This window comes from Aspergillus stella-maris, assembly GCF_047715825.1.
Source record: "Aspergillus stella-maris strain CBS 113639 unplaced genomic scaffold BDV14scaffold_43, whole genome shotgun sequence".
Lineage (NCBI taxonomy): Eukaryota > Fungi > Ascomycota > Eurotiomycetes > Eurotiales > Aspergillaceae > Aspergillus > Aspergillus stella-maris.
In genome coordinates, this window is record NW_027396837.1 from 215,146 (window position 1) to 231,701 (window position 16,556).

Consider the following 16,556-nt stretch of genomic DNA (forward strand, 5'->3'; position numbering starts at 1 on the left):
AGGTTTGTCCATCCTCCACGCGGACCAGTGGCCCCAATCCACCCATTGTACGCCGACGCACCGCATCCTTTCTAACCCTCACTTGAGTCGGCGTCGAAGCTCTGGTCTTCCAAGTGTCGCCCATGATTCGTCGGCGGGTTTCAGACTGCTCGGGAAGACGGCTCTCAGCGCATCTACAACCATCGTTGCAGCACAGCTCTGGAGCGCAGCCATTTGATCGTTCTCATTCTGTTCTTGTTCAAATTCCATCTCGCAGAACAGCCACTTCATCCCGCATCATTAACGACCTTCCCACCTCTAACAAACGCAACACTAACCCCCTCTTCACCCGTCATCCAAGACGGCATGCGCTCTGCATTAACGATACCCAGCTCCGCAAGTTTGCGGAGTCCGGAGATGACGTCTGTGCCTGTGAATGTGAGCGACAGGGCAGGTTGCGCGGTGGTGTTTGTGTCCCCGTCCGTGGTTGAGGTGGTTGAGGAGGATGAAGGCGGATCAAGAATCCTCGCGTCAAGACGATCAAGCGGCGCAGAGTTGAGCTTTGTCCCTGATGTCCCGAAGCGGGATTGTACAATTGTTTTGCGCTTCTTTGCGACTTGAGGATTTTCGGTGTCTCGGCGGAGGGGGTTGGCTTCTTTATTCTCGGTCTTTGTGTCTCCGTTTGTGTCGGTGTTGTTGTTCTCTTTCTCTGCGTCTAGTTGCGTGGCCAGAGCAGTTTGTTTCTGGTGTTCCTCGATTGAGACTGTGTTTGATGGTCGTGGGTCAAGCGGACTTCCCTCGAGTACAGCGTCAGCAAAAATGCTGAATGCGCCGTTGGCTTTGTTGGACCTCCCTGGTCCGCGGAGGGAAAGAAGTGCCTGTAGGTTCTTCGCTGTAAGATTCGTCGACTTCAATCCATACCGTTGATGAGGCAAGGATAGCGCCTTGGGCACAGCATCACGCACAATCCGCTGCAGACTGCGCGCGTCCGTCGCGACGGCTGGAGCTGGGCCCGTTGTTTTCGATCCAGTTGTCGAGGCGAGAGAGGTATAGATGTACGGACAACTATCCGGAAACGCGACGTACATGACGCGCGACGAGTCGATAAGCGAATCCGGTGCCTGTCTTGGGCTCTGGTACGGCGAGTGCGTAACGAAAATGCGGAGGTATGTGAGCGGTAGAGTCGTCGAGCGCGTGAGGTAAAAGTGTGCCTTTACAAGTGGCGCGACTTGTTTCTGGAGGCTGTTCAAGAACGTTGAGGCATGAACGCGCGGGATGCACGCCGCAATATCCTCCACAGTATCCTGGTTTGTATTCCCGATGCGCGTGAGTTCCAGCGCTGTCCATCTTAATCCAGCCGGATGATCATCGAGATACTTCAAATCGACCATCGCGATCTGGCGCAGTGTAATCCCCGTCCTCCAATCGCCGTCAAGTATCCGGTCAATAACCTCTCTCTTCCCGCCCTTGCGGAACTGAAGCTCTTGATATGCATTGCGGACGTCGTTGAGCGTGCGCTCGGCTGGGTATGGTCGGAGTCCTTCGTCGTCATCGGCTGTCGCGTCCTCATCGGCTTCGAGGAAGGGCGGGTATAGATGCACATTTCGATCGTCGAGCCATTGGAAGACGAGGTCTAATAGAGATTGACGGGGAAGTTTGTTTAGTGTTTTTATAAGGGAGGTTGTTGTTGAGGGGATGCGGAGATTGTTTGGGAGGCTGGCGGTTGTGGGCGCGCGGATGGACTTTGGGCGCGGCATGGTTCTTTATCGCTGAAACGGGCGGCTGAGCATGTTCTTAAGGCGCGGACTCAAGGCATTGGGTTTGGATACAAGTTGAGAATGGAACTTCAATTGTTTTGGACCGTTATCCGCGAGCATCAACACGTGGTCACGTGGTGTTAGCATACCTGGTCGTGCCTCAGGCTGGCAACAAAGTATACGAAGCCCGCAGCTTGCGCGTAGAATCATCCGATGACTAGCATTGCAGAATGAATACTGGCACTTAACGGTTCGGTCGAGTGTGTGCAATTTGATGATTTACGGGTCTCATGAGGTGCTCGCTGATTCGGCTTCAGGGGTGCTTAGTGTAAGTCGATGTCCTATCCGTTGAGAGGTTGCCCATCGCATGGTCGCTTAGGACAGTGTCGCCTACGAGGACTATACTAGTTCGGTAGCTTTTCGGACTTCATTCGGCGTCGTACATTACGAGATGCTCAATCCCAAGGACATTTGACTGAGCTCGTTACCCTACGCTAGGTACACGTTGTCTGATGGTTTGGTTTCTGGCGATTTCACCAACCATTTGATCAAGGTAAATGAGACTGTATCACGCAACAGGACGGGTGAAGGTGCCGGAGGACTATGAAGCCAGAGGTTCTAGTCAAGGGAAGATCGAAAAGATCTGGAATCTGCAGGCTGCAGTGACCAAGTCCTTCACAGACTTCTGCGCGTCCAGGACCAAGATCAGTTGCAGATCATGCGCAAATGTAAGGCCAAATGACTGTCGGCCTGAAAGACGTGCGGAGGTGGTACCACCATGAGCTGTTTTCCGACGTGCCCTAGAAGCGAGTCAAGCGACGCCTCGGAAAGCCCCGAGCATCGCTTCGTAACAAGACATGTATAACATGCCGGAGTAATAGAAAAAGCAATCGTGGTTGAGACCATATATTCGTGGTATACGCGTGCATTGCTTTGCAATTTATGATGGTTTATTCGCCATCGACGGAGCGTCAATAGTACAAAGTATGCAGCCACACTATATGGTGCTGACGCGGGGGAAAAGCCTCCTTCTGCAATCCTGTTAGAGATTGATATTTGTTATCGCAAACCGCGCGAGCGATAAAAACAGGCAGAAGCGCAGCCAACCAGAGAGCTCGATTGCGACAGGGCTCAGAGGACTGAACGCGAGGCTGGCCAACAAGGGATGATCAGAGACAGGGAGTGAATCCTCCAGGTACTGGCCGTAATCGCGACATCAGTACACATAGTGCATCAGGTTGATTTTGACAGGTTTCCTGCAAAGCCGACAACAAATGCCTAGCATCGTGAAATGTGCACACTCTCCGTAGGGCCGCAAGTGAACCGGCGGGTCACAGTAGGGGAAAACCGGATGCAGGCTGGAGTTGGTAGGTCCATGGTTGAGCTGCCGATTTCGGCTCCGGTGGCAACGGCCAGGCCAGACTCAGCGACAAAGACTTCAACGATGAATTGAGCGAAGAGAGTGTTCATACAGAGTAAATATTAATCGCAGGATGAGCGGGTAACATCAGGATTGTCATAGTTCTTGTATAGATTGTGTTCACAAAAAGCAAAGAGCTGCCCCAGGTCCAGTGTAAAGCGGGATTTGAGGAGTCGGCGGAAAGGCCGGGAAACACAGCGGGAAATGAAGTGAAGAGTCAGCGCGATTAATCAGCACCACAGCCCACCGGGCCACCCCCACCGATTCATTGCTGCACTTACCTCAATCCGACGCAAATTCTCCCTCCACTACTCACTGTCTCCAACCCTCTCGTCCCACGCTGGATCCCCTCTTCTTCCTCTTCTCTCCTTCTCTCTCTCCTCCATCTCCATAATTGACTGTCGACAACCGCGCTCGACAGAACATCGCTCAACGACCATCTGAACCACCGGGTTCCCGCCAAACACACCGCCGGCACTCGACACGCCGTGCCCCTCCAGTCGTCCTACCTCGACGGTAGCTGACGATCGGAACACCGAGTATACGAGTTACATGGAAGTTTGAGACGAGGATATTCTAGGGATTTTGGTCGGATACGATATCTCGAGGCCGATTCGCCTCAACTTTCACCATGGCTGAATACAATGGCCGCCGCGCTCCCAACTTTTCGCAGTACCTCGACGATTTGAATGCCATTCCTTCGCCCTACGATGTCGCGGTGCAGCAGCAACAACAGCAAGAAGGGTTCAACTTTGACAGCGACCTGTCGCTCTTCACCAACACCGAGTTCTTCGACTTCGACCTGAACCTTCCACCGTTCGAGCCTATCGAGGAAAACAACCAGAAGGGCAACAATGTCAACCAGAAGTCGGATATGGAGTTCCTGGACATGCTTGGTGGTAAGTGGTGGATTTTTGAATGTCTACATGTGGATTTCTTGTTCTATGGAGCCTTCTGGATGGCCTGAAAATAGAACCATGGAAGCATATCCAGAGGTTCTTTTTGCTTGTCATTTAGGGCTCGCAATTTTTCTACTGTCTTTGATGCGCTCGGACGTGGCCCTATTTCGTGCTCAGCTTGCTGGCGTGTCCGATGACTGGTCCCTGCACGAGGCGCGCCGGCCGCCATCCCACGCATTCGCAATTCATATGCGTCATCATTGGTGCGCCTTCTGCAGTGGATCAGCTCGAGTGAGCCGATCTAGATTAGCGTGTCAGGGCTTGCTGCAGTTCAGGCACTTTGGCGATGTTGCGATTTCAGCCCGTGATGGCGTCATGTCACGTGGTCTATACTTGGACTCGAGCCTCAGTTGCCTACAATGCTTCAGCTTTGACTCGGAGAATCGTCTGCGCAATTGGCATTCTTCTTGCAATGTATTGTCTAGAACAGCTGCTAACTGCTTCCAGATGGATTCGGCAACAACGACTATGTCGCTCCCCAGATGAACCAGATGAACAACGCGATGCCCGTGCAGAACGCCCAGTTCCAAGCCATGCCCCAGGCTAACAACATGCCGAACGTCCAATCCAACGTGAACCGTTCATCCTCGATTTCTTCTCCCACAACGACCTCTCCAGCCCAGTCCGCCGCCGCTTCAAGTCCTACAAACCACACTTCTCCGGCTGCGCCTGCCCCCGCTCCCAAGCGCAAGAACACCGCGAAGACGCCCGCTCTGAGCGTTGAGGAAGTTGCCCGAGTTGCCGCTGAGGAGGACAAGCGCCGTCGCAACACTGCTGCCAGTGCCCGATTCCGTATCAAGAAGAAGATGCGCGAGCAGACGCTAGAAAAGACCGTCAAGGACACCACGGAAAAGAACGCCGCTCTCGAAGCCCGCGTCACCGCTCTTGAGCTCGAAAACCAGTGGCTTAAGAACTTGATAACCGAGAAGAACGGCAAGTCCGCGGAGGAAGGCAAGAAGGCCGAAAACAACATTACCGCCATGTTCAAGAAGTTCCTCGCAGCACAGAAGACCGAGGGCGAGCGGAGTAACGGCAACTCCAAAATCGGCGTCGGCACTATCTAAGCTGGCTCTAAAATGAAGGTTTTGCTTGCGCGTTCTTACTTCGTCGTACATTTCTGATTTATGCCTATGTCTATATGGTTTATGGTATTTCTCATCTTTTGATATCTAAAGTGTGATGGCGTCTCACGAAGACTGATGGGATGGCGGTGGGTCGGTGATGATTACGTTAATACACGGACAGTACATTTCATGTTCATGTCATGTTCAAATTGGACTGATTTCTATCCAATGCCCCCAACGCAAGTTCTAGAATGTAGTCAAGATCAAAGTAGTACGTAACTTAATCTGGGGATCTATATCCATTACCTAAATACCCAGGCAATACCCACACCTGCAACAGCCTGAGCCAACGCAACGGGCCATCCGACGAACGAGGTCCACTTCTCCTGTGCCTGAATATCATCTTCCTAGTTCCTACTGAGTATAGAGTACTACAGAGTACGCATAATGTACATGTTTCCTATTCCCTAACCTCATATCTATGCACTCACAGAAGATAAATACTCATGGTCATATGCGAGCAATAACAATAACCCCCCTAACAACCCCAGACCTCCCCCACCAAGAAAATAACCTCCCTGCCCCCCTAAACTTCCCCGTCTTTCCCAGTCCAAATATCCGCCCTTCCTCAGCCCTTTGTTTGACGAAAGTCGATATACCAGGGAAGACATGCTCTGATATATCCCTAAACACAATCTTATTGGCGTCGTAGCCTGCGTCAATAAGGAGGGATATGTACTCTGCTTCGCTTAGGAAGTTCGAGTAGGGAATTCCGGCTAGCAGGCAGAGGAGGCGGAGGAGAAGGCGGTTGAAGAGGGTTGGTGTGGGTGTTGGGAGGATTAGGTCGAAGGATGCTAGGTTTGCGTGGAGTGTGTCGTGCGTGTACCGGAGGAGGGGGGTGCGTGAGGGGGTGTAATGGTAAAGGGTGTCGAGGGCTAGAAGCCAGTTTTCTGAGTCGTTATCTTCGGGGTTTGAGTTTGGGATTGGGATTGGGAGGGTGGATTTGATTTCGTCGAACCAGGTTGATGGGAGAGCGGCGTTTGCGCAGTAGATTTGGGCGCGTGGTGTTTCTTTCTCGTCTGCTTGGTCTCTTGTTGAGGAGAGAAGAGTCTCGACACGTTGTTTCGCGAATGATGCCTGGATAGGGAGTGATGTAATTCCAATATAGGAGTCGAATAGCGGCCTTCTTTTCCCACCCTCGCCCTCCTCGTTGGAACTTGCACGCTTATACCCCAAACACCTCAGACTCTGATCCCCGCATCCGATACCCACATCCACGAGGTTCACCCTCTTCCCATCTTCAACCCGTCCAATGTCATCCTCATCTAACAGTCCCGCCGTAATAAGAACCTGATCGAGTAATGCCGCGCACGCAATCGGGAAGTCGTTCGTGTCCTATTCCACCCCTCGCGAGAACATAATCAGCGATGCTCAATTGAAACGCACTGGGACCGGAGAGAGCGGAATAAGGAGAAGGAAGCGCACCTTCCAGTACCCAAGATTCATCCACATAGACGGCGGCGGAAGCGGGATATTAAGCACGGCATGGTCGAGGCCGTAGAATGCTTCTGCGGGGGTTGTGGTGTTTTTGATGGAGCGGCGGAGGGGGAGGGAGAGGGGGTTCATTTTGCCCGCTATGCTATCGTTGCCGCATGGGGTCTAGCGTGAAGGTTCTTCAAGAGCAAAGTCGTTTGAGATTGTCGTCTTTGTTAAATAGAGAAGTGCATGGTTGAGAGCGGGGAATTGTTTTTGTGGTGCGGAGATAATATAGCGCGGGATATATTTTTGTGCTCTGCGGTGGTTTAGTTGTCGCCGCCTTTGCAGGAGATAGCGCGAAGTTCTAAGGTCCGCGTACAGAGTGGGTACTTGAAACAGGAACATGGGGAACTCTATCGTTGACAGTCTCCATATTGCTAAGTTTGATCGAGTACTCGTCTACTTTAAGTAATTTCTACGATAACGCAAATTCTCATATCAACTTCTGCATTGCGTTCACCAAATTATCGAAATAATACACGCACAAAAGACATTAATTCATGATGCCATGCCGTGCATGTCTGTTGAAAACGGCAGAAAAAATAAGAATCATAAGTAGAGCATAATCCATAACGCCATAAATCCATGAGGAGTCCATCCGTCCGTTCTATGCCGCCCACATTAGTCGTAAAGCCTGTCCAGTCCTCCCCTCCCATGTGCTCTCGCGAGCTCCTCTTCAAGGGTATCGATGATGTTTTTTGTGTTCAGACTGATGAAACTATGCTAGCGCACTTCTTCGCCTTTAGTGCTTGCTTTCCCCTCTGTCTTCTCGTCGTCGCTTTCTTCCTGGTCGCCGGTTATCTCGCCCCAGCCTGAGCTGCGACGGCTGATCCGTCCGGGTTGTGGTTGTGGCTGCGGCTGCATGGGTTGCGTCGAGATACTCGCGGCATTGCTATCTTGCCGCGCGTGCGAGTAAGCGCCGCTCCGAATACTGGCGCCGTCTCCAGCAACAGAGCTCTTGTTTGCGTAGAAACTACCTCGTTCGCCTGCTGGTGCTGCGCCAGAGGACGAATAGACACTTGCTCGTTCGGCACTAGCCAGACCAACAAGACTAGGTCTGCTCAAGACACCAGGGGCATTAAGAACAGATGTATTTGATGCCTCGCCGACACCGCTAAGAACGCTAAGCGGGAGACTTTCGCGGCTTCCGCCAAAGACAGAGGACGGGGCTAGTGCGCGGACTGAGGCATTGGTGTCGAGGGAGTTCCGGCGGCGGCGTTTCGACGAAGAAGCGAGGGTTAAGATCGACGCGTTATCGGTAAGGATGTTGTTGGCCGTTGCGACGTTATATGTCACAGATTGGCCGTGCGGGGCTAGATGGGGTGGGACAGCGGTGGCGGGTGATGAGGGAAATTGGTGGGAGAAATGGACTTGCTGCGTGCCAGACCCAGAAGCAGTCGAGTAATGGTGGCCATGATTCGTATTGTTCTGCTGGTTGTAGATGTGTGTGGATGGTGCCGCGGATTGCACCGTTGTCAGCGTAGTCGTCAGCGACCGGACTGACGGCGCCGGCGACGAGAATGTGCTTCCCTCTCCACCACCGTTTGTGCTAACACCCCCTCCGACCGTCGCCGTTGTCCCAGCCTTCGAGTATGCAGCCTCTGATATCGCCGTCTCGCCATTCGTGGATATCGTTGGAGCCGCGGACTTGGCGCTCGTCGCGGGTACTTGGTTCTCGTAGCCAGAGTATGCGATTGACGGCTCGCTCTGGGAGCATGTTCTTGGTCTGTTCGGATCCTCGGCGGTAAAGTGTGATGAAGCGCGGTCGCTGGTGACGGTGGATTGCCGCATGGCATCGGGGTTTCCGGACAAGGGATACGGGTTGTTCTTGATGCCGCGGTTCTTGGACTTTGTGCCATGGCGCTTGTTTGACCATCGGATGGAGCCCGAGTCGCTCGAGTTTTTCAGGTTCGCTAGTCGCTTCATCCAGCTTGCGAAGGGGCGGCGGCGGCCATTGCGGTCTAGGAGAGGCGTTGTCAGCGTCGGAGGAGTGGCGATGGGGTAGGATTGTACGTACCATGTGCCCGAGCAGGGCCGTCAGCTGTGGCCATTGGCCTTGGATATATGAAATTATACTATCGTCGTGAAAGCTCCAACAAGCAGAGCTGTAGGTTCGAGGTCAATTGTCGAGCTTGCGACCTTGGGTGATTAGTCGCAAGTTAGGCGCCAAAGTGAGGGGTGATGAGCCGAAGAATGTGGTCGCCTGACGAAAAGGAAAGGGGTATCAAGAAACTCGTGAAACAGAAACTAGGTGGTTAAAAGCTCTCTCACAGCTCTTTAAGCAAATGTCAGATGAAAGTGAGGCCAGAGAGAGACTCCGCAGAGAAGTGAGCCTCCTTTGTCTTCAGCTCTGCACGTGATCTCCGCCTTGTCTCGGCCCAAACAGCCCAGTCTCTGCTATAAATATTCCCAACCTCATTGGAATTGCAATGACGCACGAGTTCCCTGGACGCGTAGACGCGTACGCCCTGAGCCTAAAGCTTGCAGATGTGGGTTGTGATACACATACTTTCGTACAGCTGCAGGACAGACTGCCAGCGCCAGCGCCAGCGCCAGCGCCAACGCAGCTGGAAGCTTACTCGAGTCAGTGGCTTGGCTAGCAGTACGAAGTCTCAAATTGGACTGACGGTCTGAAACTAAGGAAATGTGCATATGATTGAATAGCTCGAGCTTAGCAGACCTAGATTTATATTTTGTCGTCCTTTGTTATAGTTCCTCCGCATTATATACCGCGCAGTAAACAAACAATGGTAAAATCACGTGACAGAATCGACATCATCGCCTGCAGCTTCCTCACTCTTGTCCACAACATCGTCAACATGGAAGCGACACCCATCAAACCCTTGTTTTGGGCTATTTTGGTTTCAGCTTTGGCCCTTCTGCTTTCTTGAGCTGCTCGTTGCAAATATTCCGAGCGGCGGACAGCCATGGCTGATGTACATATGCGGACCGCTTGACGACAAACAATGAACACTTCCATACAACCACTCCCCCGCGAAGTAGCGGCCAAAATCAAGTCGTCGACATCTATCACTCATTTGAATGGTGTAGTCTTGGAATTGGCTAAGAATGCTTTGGATGCAAACGCTCGTAACATCTACGTTACCGTCGACTATAGGCGTGGAGGATGTGTTGCCGAAGATGACGGCGACGGGATACCTCCAGCTGAGTTTCAATCGGAAGGAGGTCTAGGAAAAGCTCATCGTACGTATGAAGTCTATTATCTCAAAATGCGATGCTGACCAATACAGATACGTCCAAATTTCACCCGGAGACGGCTGTCCCGGGGCGCAAGGGCTGCTTCCTTGCCTCGCTGTCTTCACTTGCGTTGTTGACTATAACGTCACACCACTCTGAGCATGCAAGTACCAATACCGTCATTTTCCACCATTCAGCTCCTGTTGCGCGACTCTTTCCAGCGCCGAATCACCACGGTCTGCAGTTCCGCGATCATGGGACTCGGGTTACGGTCAATGATCTCTTTGGAAATATGCCAGTGCGTGTGAAAAGCCGAGCCTTGTGTTTACAGAAGCCGGAGGAGATGGATCGCCAGTGGGATGACTTGAGGTACCTGTTGACAGCGCTTGCCCTGGCTAATGACGGCCTTCAGAAGCTTGTGGTATCGGATGCGGATAGAGTACGAAAGATGACTATTCGCCCTCAAGCCTCCCGAGACAAGGGCAAGCTGGACCTCCAACGGATTGACTCTGTTGTCTCCCAAGTAGGGTTGGTACAGACGGGAAGTTCGAGGAAATGGCACGCCGTATCGGCAACGGTTCCCCAACTTACGATTCAGGCTGCACTATCTCTAGCTCCAAGCCCTTCCAGAAAGGTTCAATTTGTCTCTTTTGGTACCGACCCTGTCCTCCCGCTCAATCACACGAATGCATTGTTCAGCGAGGTCAACCGTTTGTTTTCTTTGTCAGATTTTGGAAACACCGACTATCTGTCTACACGACTGGCACCTAGTCTCGAGGCCGACGGTCGACGTCTCGGGCTCGCGACTGTAAATAAGTGGCCTATGTTCTACATACGGATCGATTCAGACAGCACCCTGGCCGGCACCACCGAAGAGCTTCCAGAAGCGGACAGATCTCTCCAGCGAATTTTGGATATCCTGACCTTGATGATGAACGAATTTCTGAAACAGCACAACATGCGCCCACGAGGTGAAAAGCGACAGCGCGAGGCTTCTGCTCAGAGAACAGAGATACCTGCACGTCCTAGGACGACGGCACCGCGCGTCTCAACGACAACTTCAAGGTCCGAGCTCTCGGGGAGGCAAGTAAAACTCCCCTCCTTTTCCCGACTAAGCGTCAGTGGTGATTTTGGAGGCTGGTCCCGAGTCAAAAGTGCGAACAGTCACTCAAGCGGCGATGCCCAGCAAGAGAAGGATGATTCTTCTCAGAAGCCAGTGCGCGCTTCCAGGGACAATCCTGATGGTCATGCCGCGACTACCCCGACTACACCTGCAGAACAACAACCAATTTTTAATGGACCCATTGATACAGCATCTGAAGCGCAGACACGCGATACCCCCGAGAAGCAAGCTCAAGACCAAGGCGATGCAGTTATTCCCTGGGTTGATCCTCACACTGGAGCAAGACACTGGATTAATTCACGAACCGGGCAGTCTGTAAATGTCCGACCATCCGCTGCCTCCGCACTCGCCAGCCGACCTGCGACCCCTGGGTCTATGCTAAGTCGAGTATTGAGTCGCAAGCGACCAACCTCGGCTGTTTCGGATGCGCAGAGTTTGTGGTTGGAAAACCTTTTAGACAATTGGAATAATCCTGTTTTTGGACGCTCCGAACGACCAATTAGTGCTTTGGACACTGACCAAGAGCACGAGGCTAGTCCTGAGATCTCGACGCCAAACTTTCATAAGCAATGCGGACTCGACAGTTTCGAAGTCTCAAAGTACCGAGGGAGACTCAGCAAGCGCGAGCTAGCGAAAGCTAAAGTTATTGGGCAAGTGGATTGCAAGTTTATCCTTGTTGAAATGTGCTCTCGGGATGAGGCATCGGCTCTAATTCTTATCGATCAACACGCTGCCGACGAACGGTGTCGCGTCGAGAGACTTTCTGAGGAGTTCTTCAGCAGCTCGAAAACTGTCCACACCACTGAGATAGAACCATTGATAATAGATGTACCGGTTCACGAGGCCTTGTTGTTTAGGCGGCAGGCAGACTTTCTCAGTTCCTGGGGCATTGAGTATGCTGTCGAACAGAGCAAGCGAAGCGGCAGAGCAACGATATCGGTGTCCGCCCTTCCCACCTTGATAGCGGAACGGTGCCGGACAGAACCAGACCAGCTCATGAATCTTCTTCGAACCGAGATCTGGAAACGCGCGGAGGAGGAGGGAAATAGGCGGCTGCGAACGCCGGTTTCGGAGAACTCTGGGCACGGAGAACGATGGGTTAGCAAACTGGCAGGCTGCCCTCAGGGTATTCTTGACATGCTCAACTCACGCGCTTGTCGGACGTCGATCATGTTCAATGACGTCTTGAGCATCGACGACTGCAAAAGTCTAGTGAGCCGGCTTGCTGGCTGTGTATTCCCATTCCAGTGCGCGCATGGCCGGCCTTCGATGGTGCCACTGGTGGATTTTCGAAACGGTCTCGATCACCTTGAGGATGAATATGCTATTCCAGGCGGCCAGAATCTTCGATTTATCGAAGCCTTCGAACGCTGGCAGGTTCAGTCACAGTCTGACTCAGTACCGTAGGCATTTCTGAAGGCGTCATCTTTGGTATTTACATTGTTTGTTTATTCTGTAGTTAGAGATACCCGGTTTCTATTCAGGTTGAGTCATATCTTTACACAACAATAGAACATTTTCGATTTCGTGATGGTCCAGCCGCTCATGGCCGTCTTCACTCAGGGCTGGCAGCCACAAGAAGACATGTTCTATCCACATGACAAAAATTGCGAGGAAGATCGACTTAACATTCGATGGATCGAAGTCCGGGCCCTTACGAGTGAGGCTTAAATACCTCCAGCTGATTACCCAGCGGCACCGACTAGGGGACGTGAAAGCGCCCGAGTCGCATTCTATATGGTTATAGAAGGTTCAACCCTGAAAACAGATCACCCCACCACGAGGACGCATCAGGCATATTCAGATTCAGCTCCAGAACCCTTGAAATCCCCACGCCGCTCACCAATCTCTCGGAGGAGTGGCTTTGGCTTATATCTGCCACCCTTCCGGCATCCGCCCAAGGTGGAAAGCTTGAACAGTGTCTCCGGGATGGGACAGTGCTGCTTGGAGGAATATTTGATTATCGGAAAGAGCCCCTGGGCGAGCAAGCGCCGCAGTCCTTGTCCGGTCTCTTCCACGCTTCTAGATCTTGCCCGACAAGAAGCTGATATATATCGACACCACCAGAGGGAGATGGGGAGATGCTGGGAAGCCCTAGCTACGACTGCCCCCGAAACATCCATATGTATCATGGTACAGCAACACACAACCCTGATCTTCGGTTCTTCTCTTGGGTCGTCGCGGCGCACATTGTCTTCATGCTCTACACCGTACTGTCTTTCCGTTTCGATTTATGGCTCCCGGGAGTGTAGAAGATGGCGATGGTTTTCGCGGGGGTTTGAGTTATAGATTTACACCACTCCAGCCTCTGCATGCCGCTACATGGTCTTCTCTGGGTCTGGGGTGATGAGGTTGCTTTATATATACCAGACCACTAGACGCTTTTTGTCCCGATGAAGACACGAGTATACATTCTCTGTCTGAGAGTCTGACGGTTCGGGTGTCTGTTTTCTTTCTTCTTCTCTCTATATACCAGACCGCCGAGCGCTTATGGTTCGGATGAGTCTAGACAGTGTCACCGGTCTTTCTGTGTTCATTTTGTTTTGCTTTTTCTTTATTTACATGTATATACCACCGATCGTCGTCCTTGTCTCCCTGAGGTTGCCCTGCCGAAGTCGAAGATTTCACTACACTATCGCGCGCCGATGGTGAAGAATGAATTACATTATATGATGTAAGGGAGAAGATTGACTCCATACAATGCATTGGGCTTGCTAGCTCTGTTCCGGAGTCTCTCCTAGATCCTGAAGAAAACCGAGCGGTGCCATGTCAGATGATGGCATACAAAAGCCAAGAGGGAATTCACCCTCGAGCCAAGGCTCATCAATGCAGTAGAGATCGGTATGGGGATTATTGACGAGGCTGCTGATCCCAGTGTCTGTTGCTGTTTGAATCATGCTTGTCTTTCTCTCAACATAGCGAGCTGCAACGTTTAACAGTGTCTTGAAGATCCGGAGCTGTCGATTACAACTCGTGTAGCGCGGCGATTGTGCTAGAGACTGTAGACCATCCACTATTCCTTTCAGGCGATGCAGGTCCGGCGCTTCGGCCGTACTACCCGTAACAGCATTCGTTGCTAGGATGGTAAATGGGACAAACGGCGCAGCGAGGAGAATTCCGTTGATCCATTGGTGAAGAGCGGTGGGCCAATTCGATCCATTCGAAAGCACGCCGATCATGGATTGGGTTTCCTTAAGAGAGGCTCGTGCGGCGGTCAGGCATTGTGTACTTGGTCTCGTACCAGAGGGGATCTCTGATGGAGGCTCTGTTGGCGGTCCTCGATATATGGATGCTAGAATTGAGTATTCTATAGCTTTGTTGGCGTGTATCATGAATCGTGGAAGGGTTATATCTAGCACATGGCGACTCCACAGGTCTGGTTGATTCTGAGAAAGGTGGTTAGTACGAGTGTGAATAGACAGGCCCAGTATTATGGCCTCATTAAGGAGCATCAAAAATCATTGTTCAGTTACTTACATAGTAAACTGTCCTCGCGGCTATTATCCCCTCCAATTCGGACGCCAGGGCACTGGTACGGGACACGCGGACGGAGTTGGGCTGTGCCAATGCCGTCGGGCTGTATAGATTATCGTAAAGCCGGCCATAGAGGCTAGCGATATCAATCCAGTCAGGGAGCCGGTTGAAGGCTAGACATGTTATTTTGCTGTTCATTGTGGGTCGTAGAATGGTGATATCCTGGTCTCGGATAGTTGAGGGCCGGCCGAGCCGTAGAGCTACAGCCTTCTCTAGCGCGTATACAGCCCAGAATAGACTCATGTTTCGCTGTATCTCGTTTGTTTGTCCGGATTCCATGGCTTCACGGCTATGTAATCCTAAGTCTTGGCACATGAGCGATGCCCTTGAAATGAACGTCCAGGCTGTGGGCACTGTCCCCCGGTGCAGGGAATGAAGCGACTGTATGTTGAACATCCAAATTAATACTTTGAGGGATACATTTCCGCGAGGAAAGAAGAACGAACCGCCATGTACAAGGCACAGATGGAGTCAGTGTTTGTATCGATGTGAAAAGATAGGTTTGATAATATTGTTTCGAGGCTCTCTCTGCATGTTTCAGCTTGCATATTGTAGTCCTGTACGAGTGCCTCGTCATTGGCACCAACCGATAACTGGCTGAAGAGCGAGTAAAGAACGTAGTGGACTATGATGAGCTCCATATCGCCGATCGGACCGGGTGTACACGCCCTGATCACATATTGAGTAAAGTCTCCCAGAGATCCGAACTCGAATGGCCAATAAACGTCACTCGGCGAGCAGTCTGTAGGGTACATATGAGAACGAGTGCAACCTAGCCAGGGAAGAAGGACAGACCTTGACAAACGCGGAGACAGGCCATGATTTTATCTAGGGGAGGGAGAGGCAACTCCCTGAGACTGAGACCAGAAGGCAGCGACTTCAAAAATGGGCGTGTACCTTGTAGCTTCTCACTATGCTGCCTCTGGTCATTGACTGTGCTCCGTAAAGCATTCAACGCCAAGTTTATGCCGTCCATAGCTCCGAAGTGCGGGTCACCCAAAACAGCAGCTTCAACAGCGCTTGCTGCGGAAAAGAAGTGAGCTAGATATGCGGATTCGATTCCTTCCACCGAGTTCGAAGCTCTGGGCGATTCCCAAAGTCTGGCAGATGGAAGTGATGAATATGATGGTGTACGTAGTCTACTCGGGGCCACCAGGCCGCTACCACCAGTATGGCGGTCGTTTCTTCCCTGCGCTATGATCCCATAGACCTCCTCGATTCTGTTCGAGATTTGCTCAAGTCTCCTTTCACTGATGGTCTCTCAACAAGTGGATATATAACCACAGGGAAGTAACTCACTAGACATCAGATATGAGGACCCGCTGTCGCTTTTCTTTGGCTTTGTAAGCCAGTCTGTATGTACAGTGTGCCTTTGCATTGGTACAATGCGAGCATGGATTGACACGGTTACACTTGGTCTGTTGTTCAGGTCAAACTTAGAAAGATCAATCTGGGATAAATGTCATAGGGGAAGAACGCTGTGGGTAAAGGGCGGGGACAGGTCGCACCTTCCGCTGACGGCAACGATCGCACTGTAGCATGTCAGTATCTTCTCCGCATTTGGGACAATTCAGCAGAAAGTCCGTACTGCCGTTCTCTCCTTTACTGCAACAACCTGGTTCTCAGGTACTCCATTGCACTGGGTATCCAGGCCACTTTCGCCACCCGTTGTTTGGCCAGTGGGTCTGTCATCGGTTTCTTGGAGTCTGTGAGACATTAGAACACCAGTATCCAGCGAAGCTTCCTGTGTGGTTTCGGACAAGGGAAGGGCGTAGACCGAACGGCGAGAGAGGCATAGGATGTAGTCCGGGGTTTTCGGGAGGTTATGGAAGAGATTTGAATGCACGGATTGCCGGACCTTCGGGGCGCCAAGAGTGCGCTGTCCGTCGTGTGGAGACTTTAGGGGGGGGGAGTGGTTTATATACCCTAAGTACCTACTGACTCGACAGGTACTCGCCTCATGCTCCTTCGAAATCCATCATTTAC

The 16,556-nt window shown here is 51.9% G+C and overlaps 8 protein-coding genes across 8 annotated transcripts; 4 read left to right on the forward strand and 4 right to left on the reverse strand.

Annotated features, from left to right (window-relative positions):
• Nucleotides 1–241: 241 nt before the first annotated feature.
• Nucleotides 242–2,412, reverse strand: BDV14DRAFT_92982 (CENP-N/CHL4 family protein). Its single transcript, XM_073777885.1, has 2 exons — nucleotides 1,886–2,412; nucleotides 242–1,823 (listed from the first exon to the last, which is right to left on the reverse strand). Exon 2 carries the CDS (start codon nucleotides 1,734–1,736, stop codon nucleotides 267–269), a length of 1,470 nt encoding a protein of 489 aa, XP_073626222.1. The 5' UTR covers nucleotides 1,737–1,823; nucleotides 1,886–2,412; the 3' UTR covers nucleotides 242–266.
• A 1,375-nt stretch (nucleotides 2,413–3,787) lies between these two features.
• BDV14DRAFT_202089 (putative bZIP transcription factor (MetR)) lies at nucleotides 3,788–5,179 on the forward strand (the record flags this gene model as incomplete). The annotated part of the gene is made up of 2 exons (XM_073773918.1): nucleotides 3,788–4,055; nucleotides 4,563–5,179. 2 exons carry the CDS (start codon nucleotides 3,788–3,790, stop codon nucleotides 5,177–5,179), a joined length of 885 nt encoding a protein of 294 aa, XP_073626223.1.
• Nucleotides 5,180–5,689: 510 nt separating this feature from the next.
• On the reverse strand, nucleotides 5,690–6,805 carry BDV14DRAFT_202090 (uncharacterized protein; the record flags this gene model as incomplete). Its single annotated transcript, XM_073773919.1, has 2 exons — nucleotides 5,690–6,574; nucleotides 6,665–6,805. The coding sequence occupies 2 exons, from the start codon at nucleotides 6,803–6,805 to the stop codon at nucleotides 5,690–5,692; spliced, it is 1,026 nt and encodes a 341-aa protein (XP_073626224.1).
• A 170-nt stretch (nucleotides 6,806–6,975) lies between these two features.
• BDV14DRAFT_177078 (uncharacterized protein) lies at nucleotides 6,976–9,357 on the reverse strand. Its single transcript, XM_073769359.1, has 2 exons — nucleotides 8,733–9,357; nucleotides 6,976–8,676 (listed from the first exon to the last, which is right to left on the reverse strand). Exons 1-2 carry the CDS (start codon nucleotides 8,764–8,766, stop codon nucleotides 7,439–7,441), a joined length of 1,272 nt encoding a protein of 423 aa, XP_073626225.1. The 5' UTR covers nucleotides 8,767–9,357; the 3' UTR covers nucleotides 6,976–7,438.
• Nucleotides 9,358–9,457: 100 nt separating this feature from the next.
• Nucleotides 9,458–12,540, forward strand: BDV14DRAFT_93030 (putative DNA mismatch repair protein (Mlh3)). The gene is made up of 2 exons (XM_073777886.1): nucleotides 9,458–9,919; nucleotides 9,967–12,540. The coding sequence occupies exons 1-2, from the start codon at nucleotides 9,682–9,684 to the stop codon at nucleotides 12,441–12,443; spliced, it is 2,715 nt and encodes a 904-aa protein (XP_073626226.1). The 5' UTR covers nucleotides 9,458–9,681; the 3' UTR covers nucleotides 12,444–12,540.
• A 185-nt stretch (nucleotides 12,541–12,725) lies between these two features.
• On the forward strand, nucleotides 12,726–13,537 carry BDV14DRAFT_93035 (uncharacterized protein). Its single transcript, XM_073777887.1, has one exon. The coding sequence runs from the start codon at nucleotides 12,774–12,776 to the stop codon at nucleotides 13,323–13,325; it is 552 nt and encodes a 183-aa protein (XP_073626227.1). The 5' UTR covers nucleotides 12,726–12,773; the 3' UTR covers nucleotides 13,326–13,537.
• BDV14DRAFT_93057 (uncharacterized protein) lies at nucleotides 13,426–13,719 on the forward strand. The gene has a single exon (XM_073777889.1). The coding sequence runs from the start codon at nucleotides 13,527–13,529 to the stop codon at nucleotides 13,686–13,688; it is 162 nt and encodes a 53-aa protein (XP_073626228.1). The 5' UTR covers nucleotides 13,426–13,526; the 3' UTR covers nucleotides 13,689–13,719.
• Nucleotides 13,538–16,500, reverse strand: BDV14DRAFT_93038 (Zn(II)2Cys6 transcription factor). Its single transcript, XM_073777888.1, has 7 exons — nucleotides 16,159–16,500; nucleotides 16,079–16,102; nucleotides 15,870–15,988; nucleotides 15,366–15,820; nucleotides 15,017–15,312; nucleotides 14,514–14,951; nucleotides 13,538–14,422 (listed from the first exon to the last, which is right to left on the reverse strand). Exons 1-7 carry the CDS (start codon nucleotides 16,285–16,287, stop codon nucleotides 13,751–13,753), a joined length of 2,133 nt encoding a protein of 710 aa, XP_073626229.1. The 5' UTR covers nucleotides 16,288–16,500; the 3' UTR covers nucleotides 13,538–13,750.
• Nucleotides 16,501–16,556: the final 56 nt, after the last annotated feature.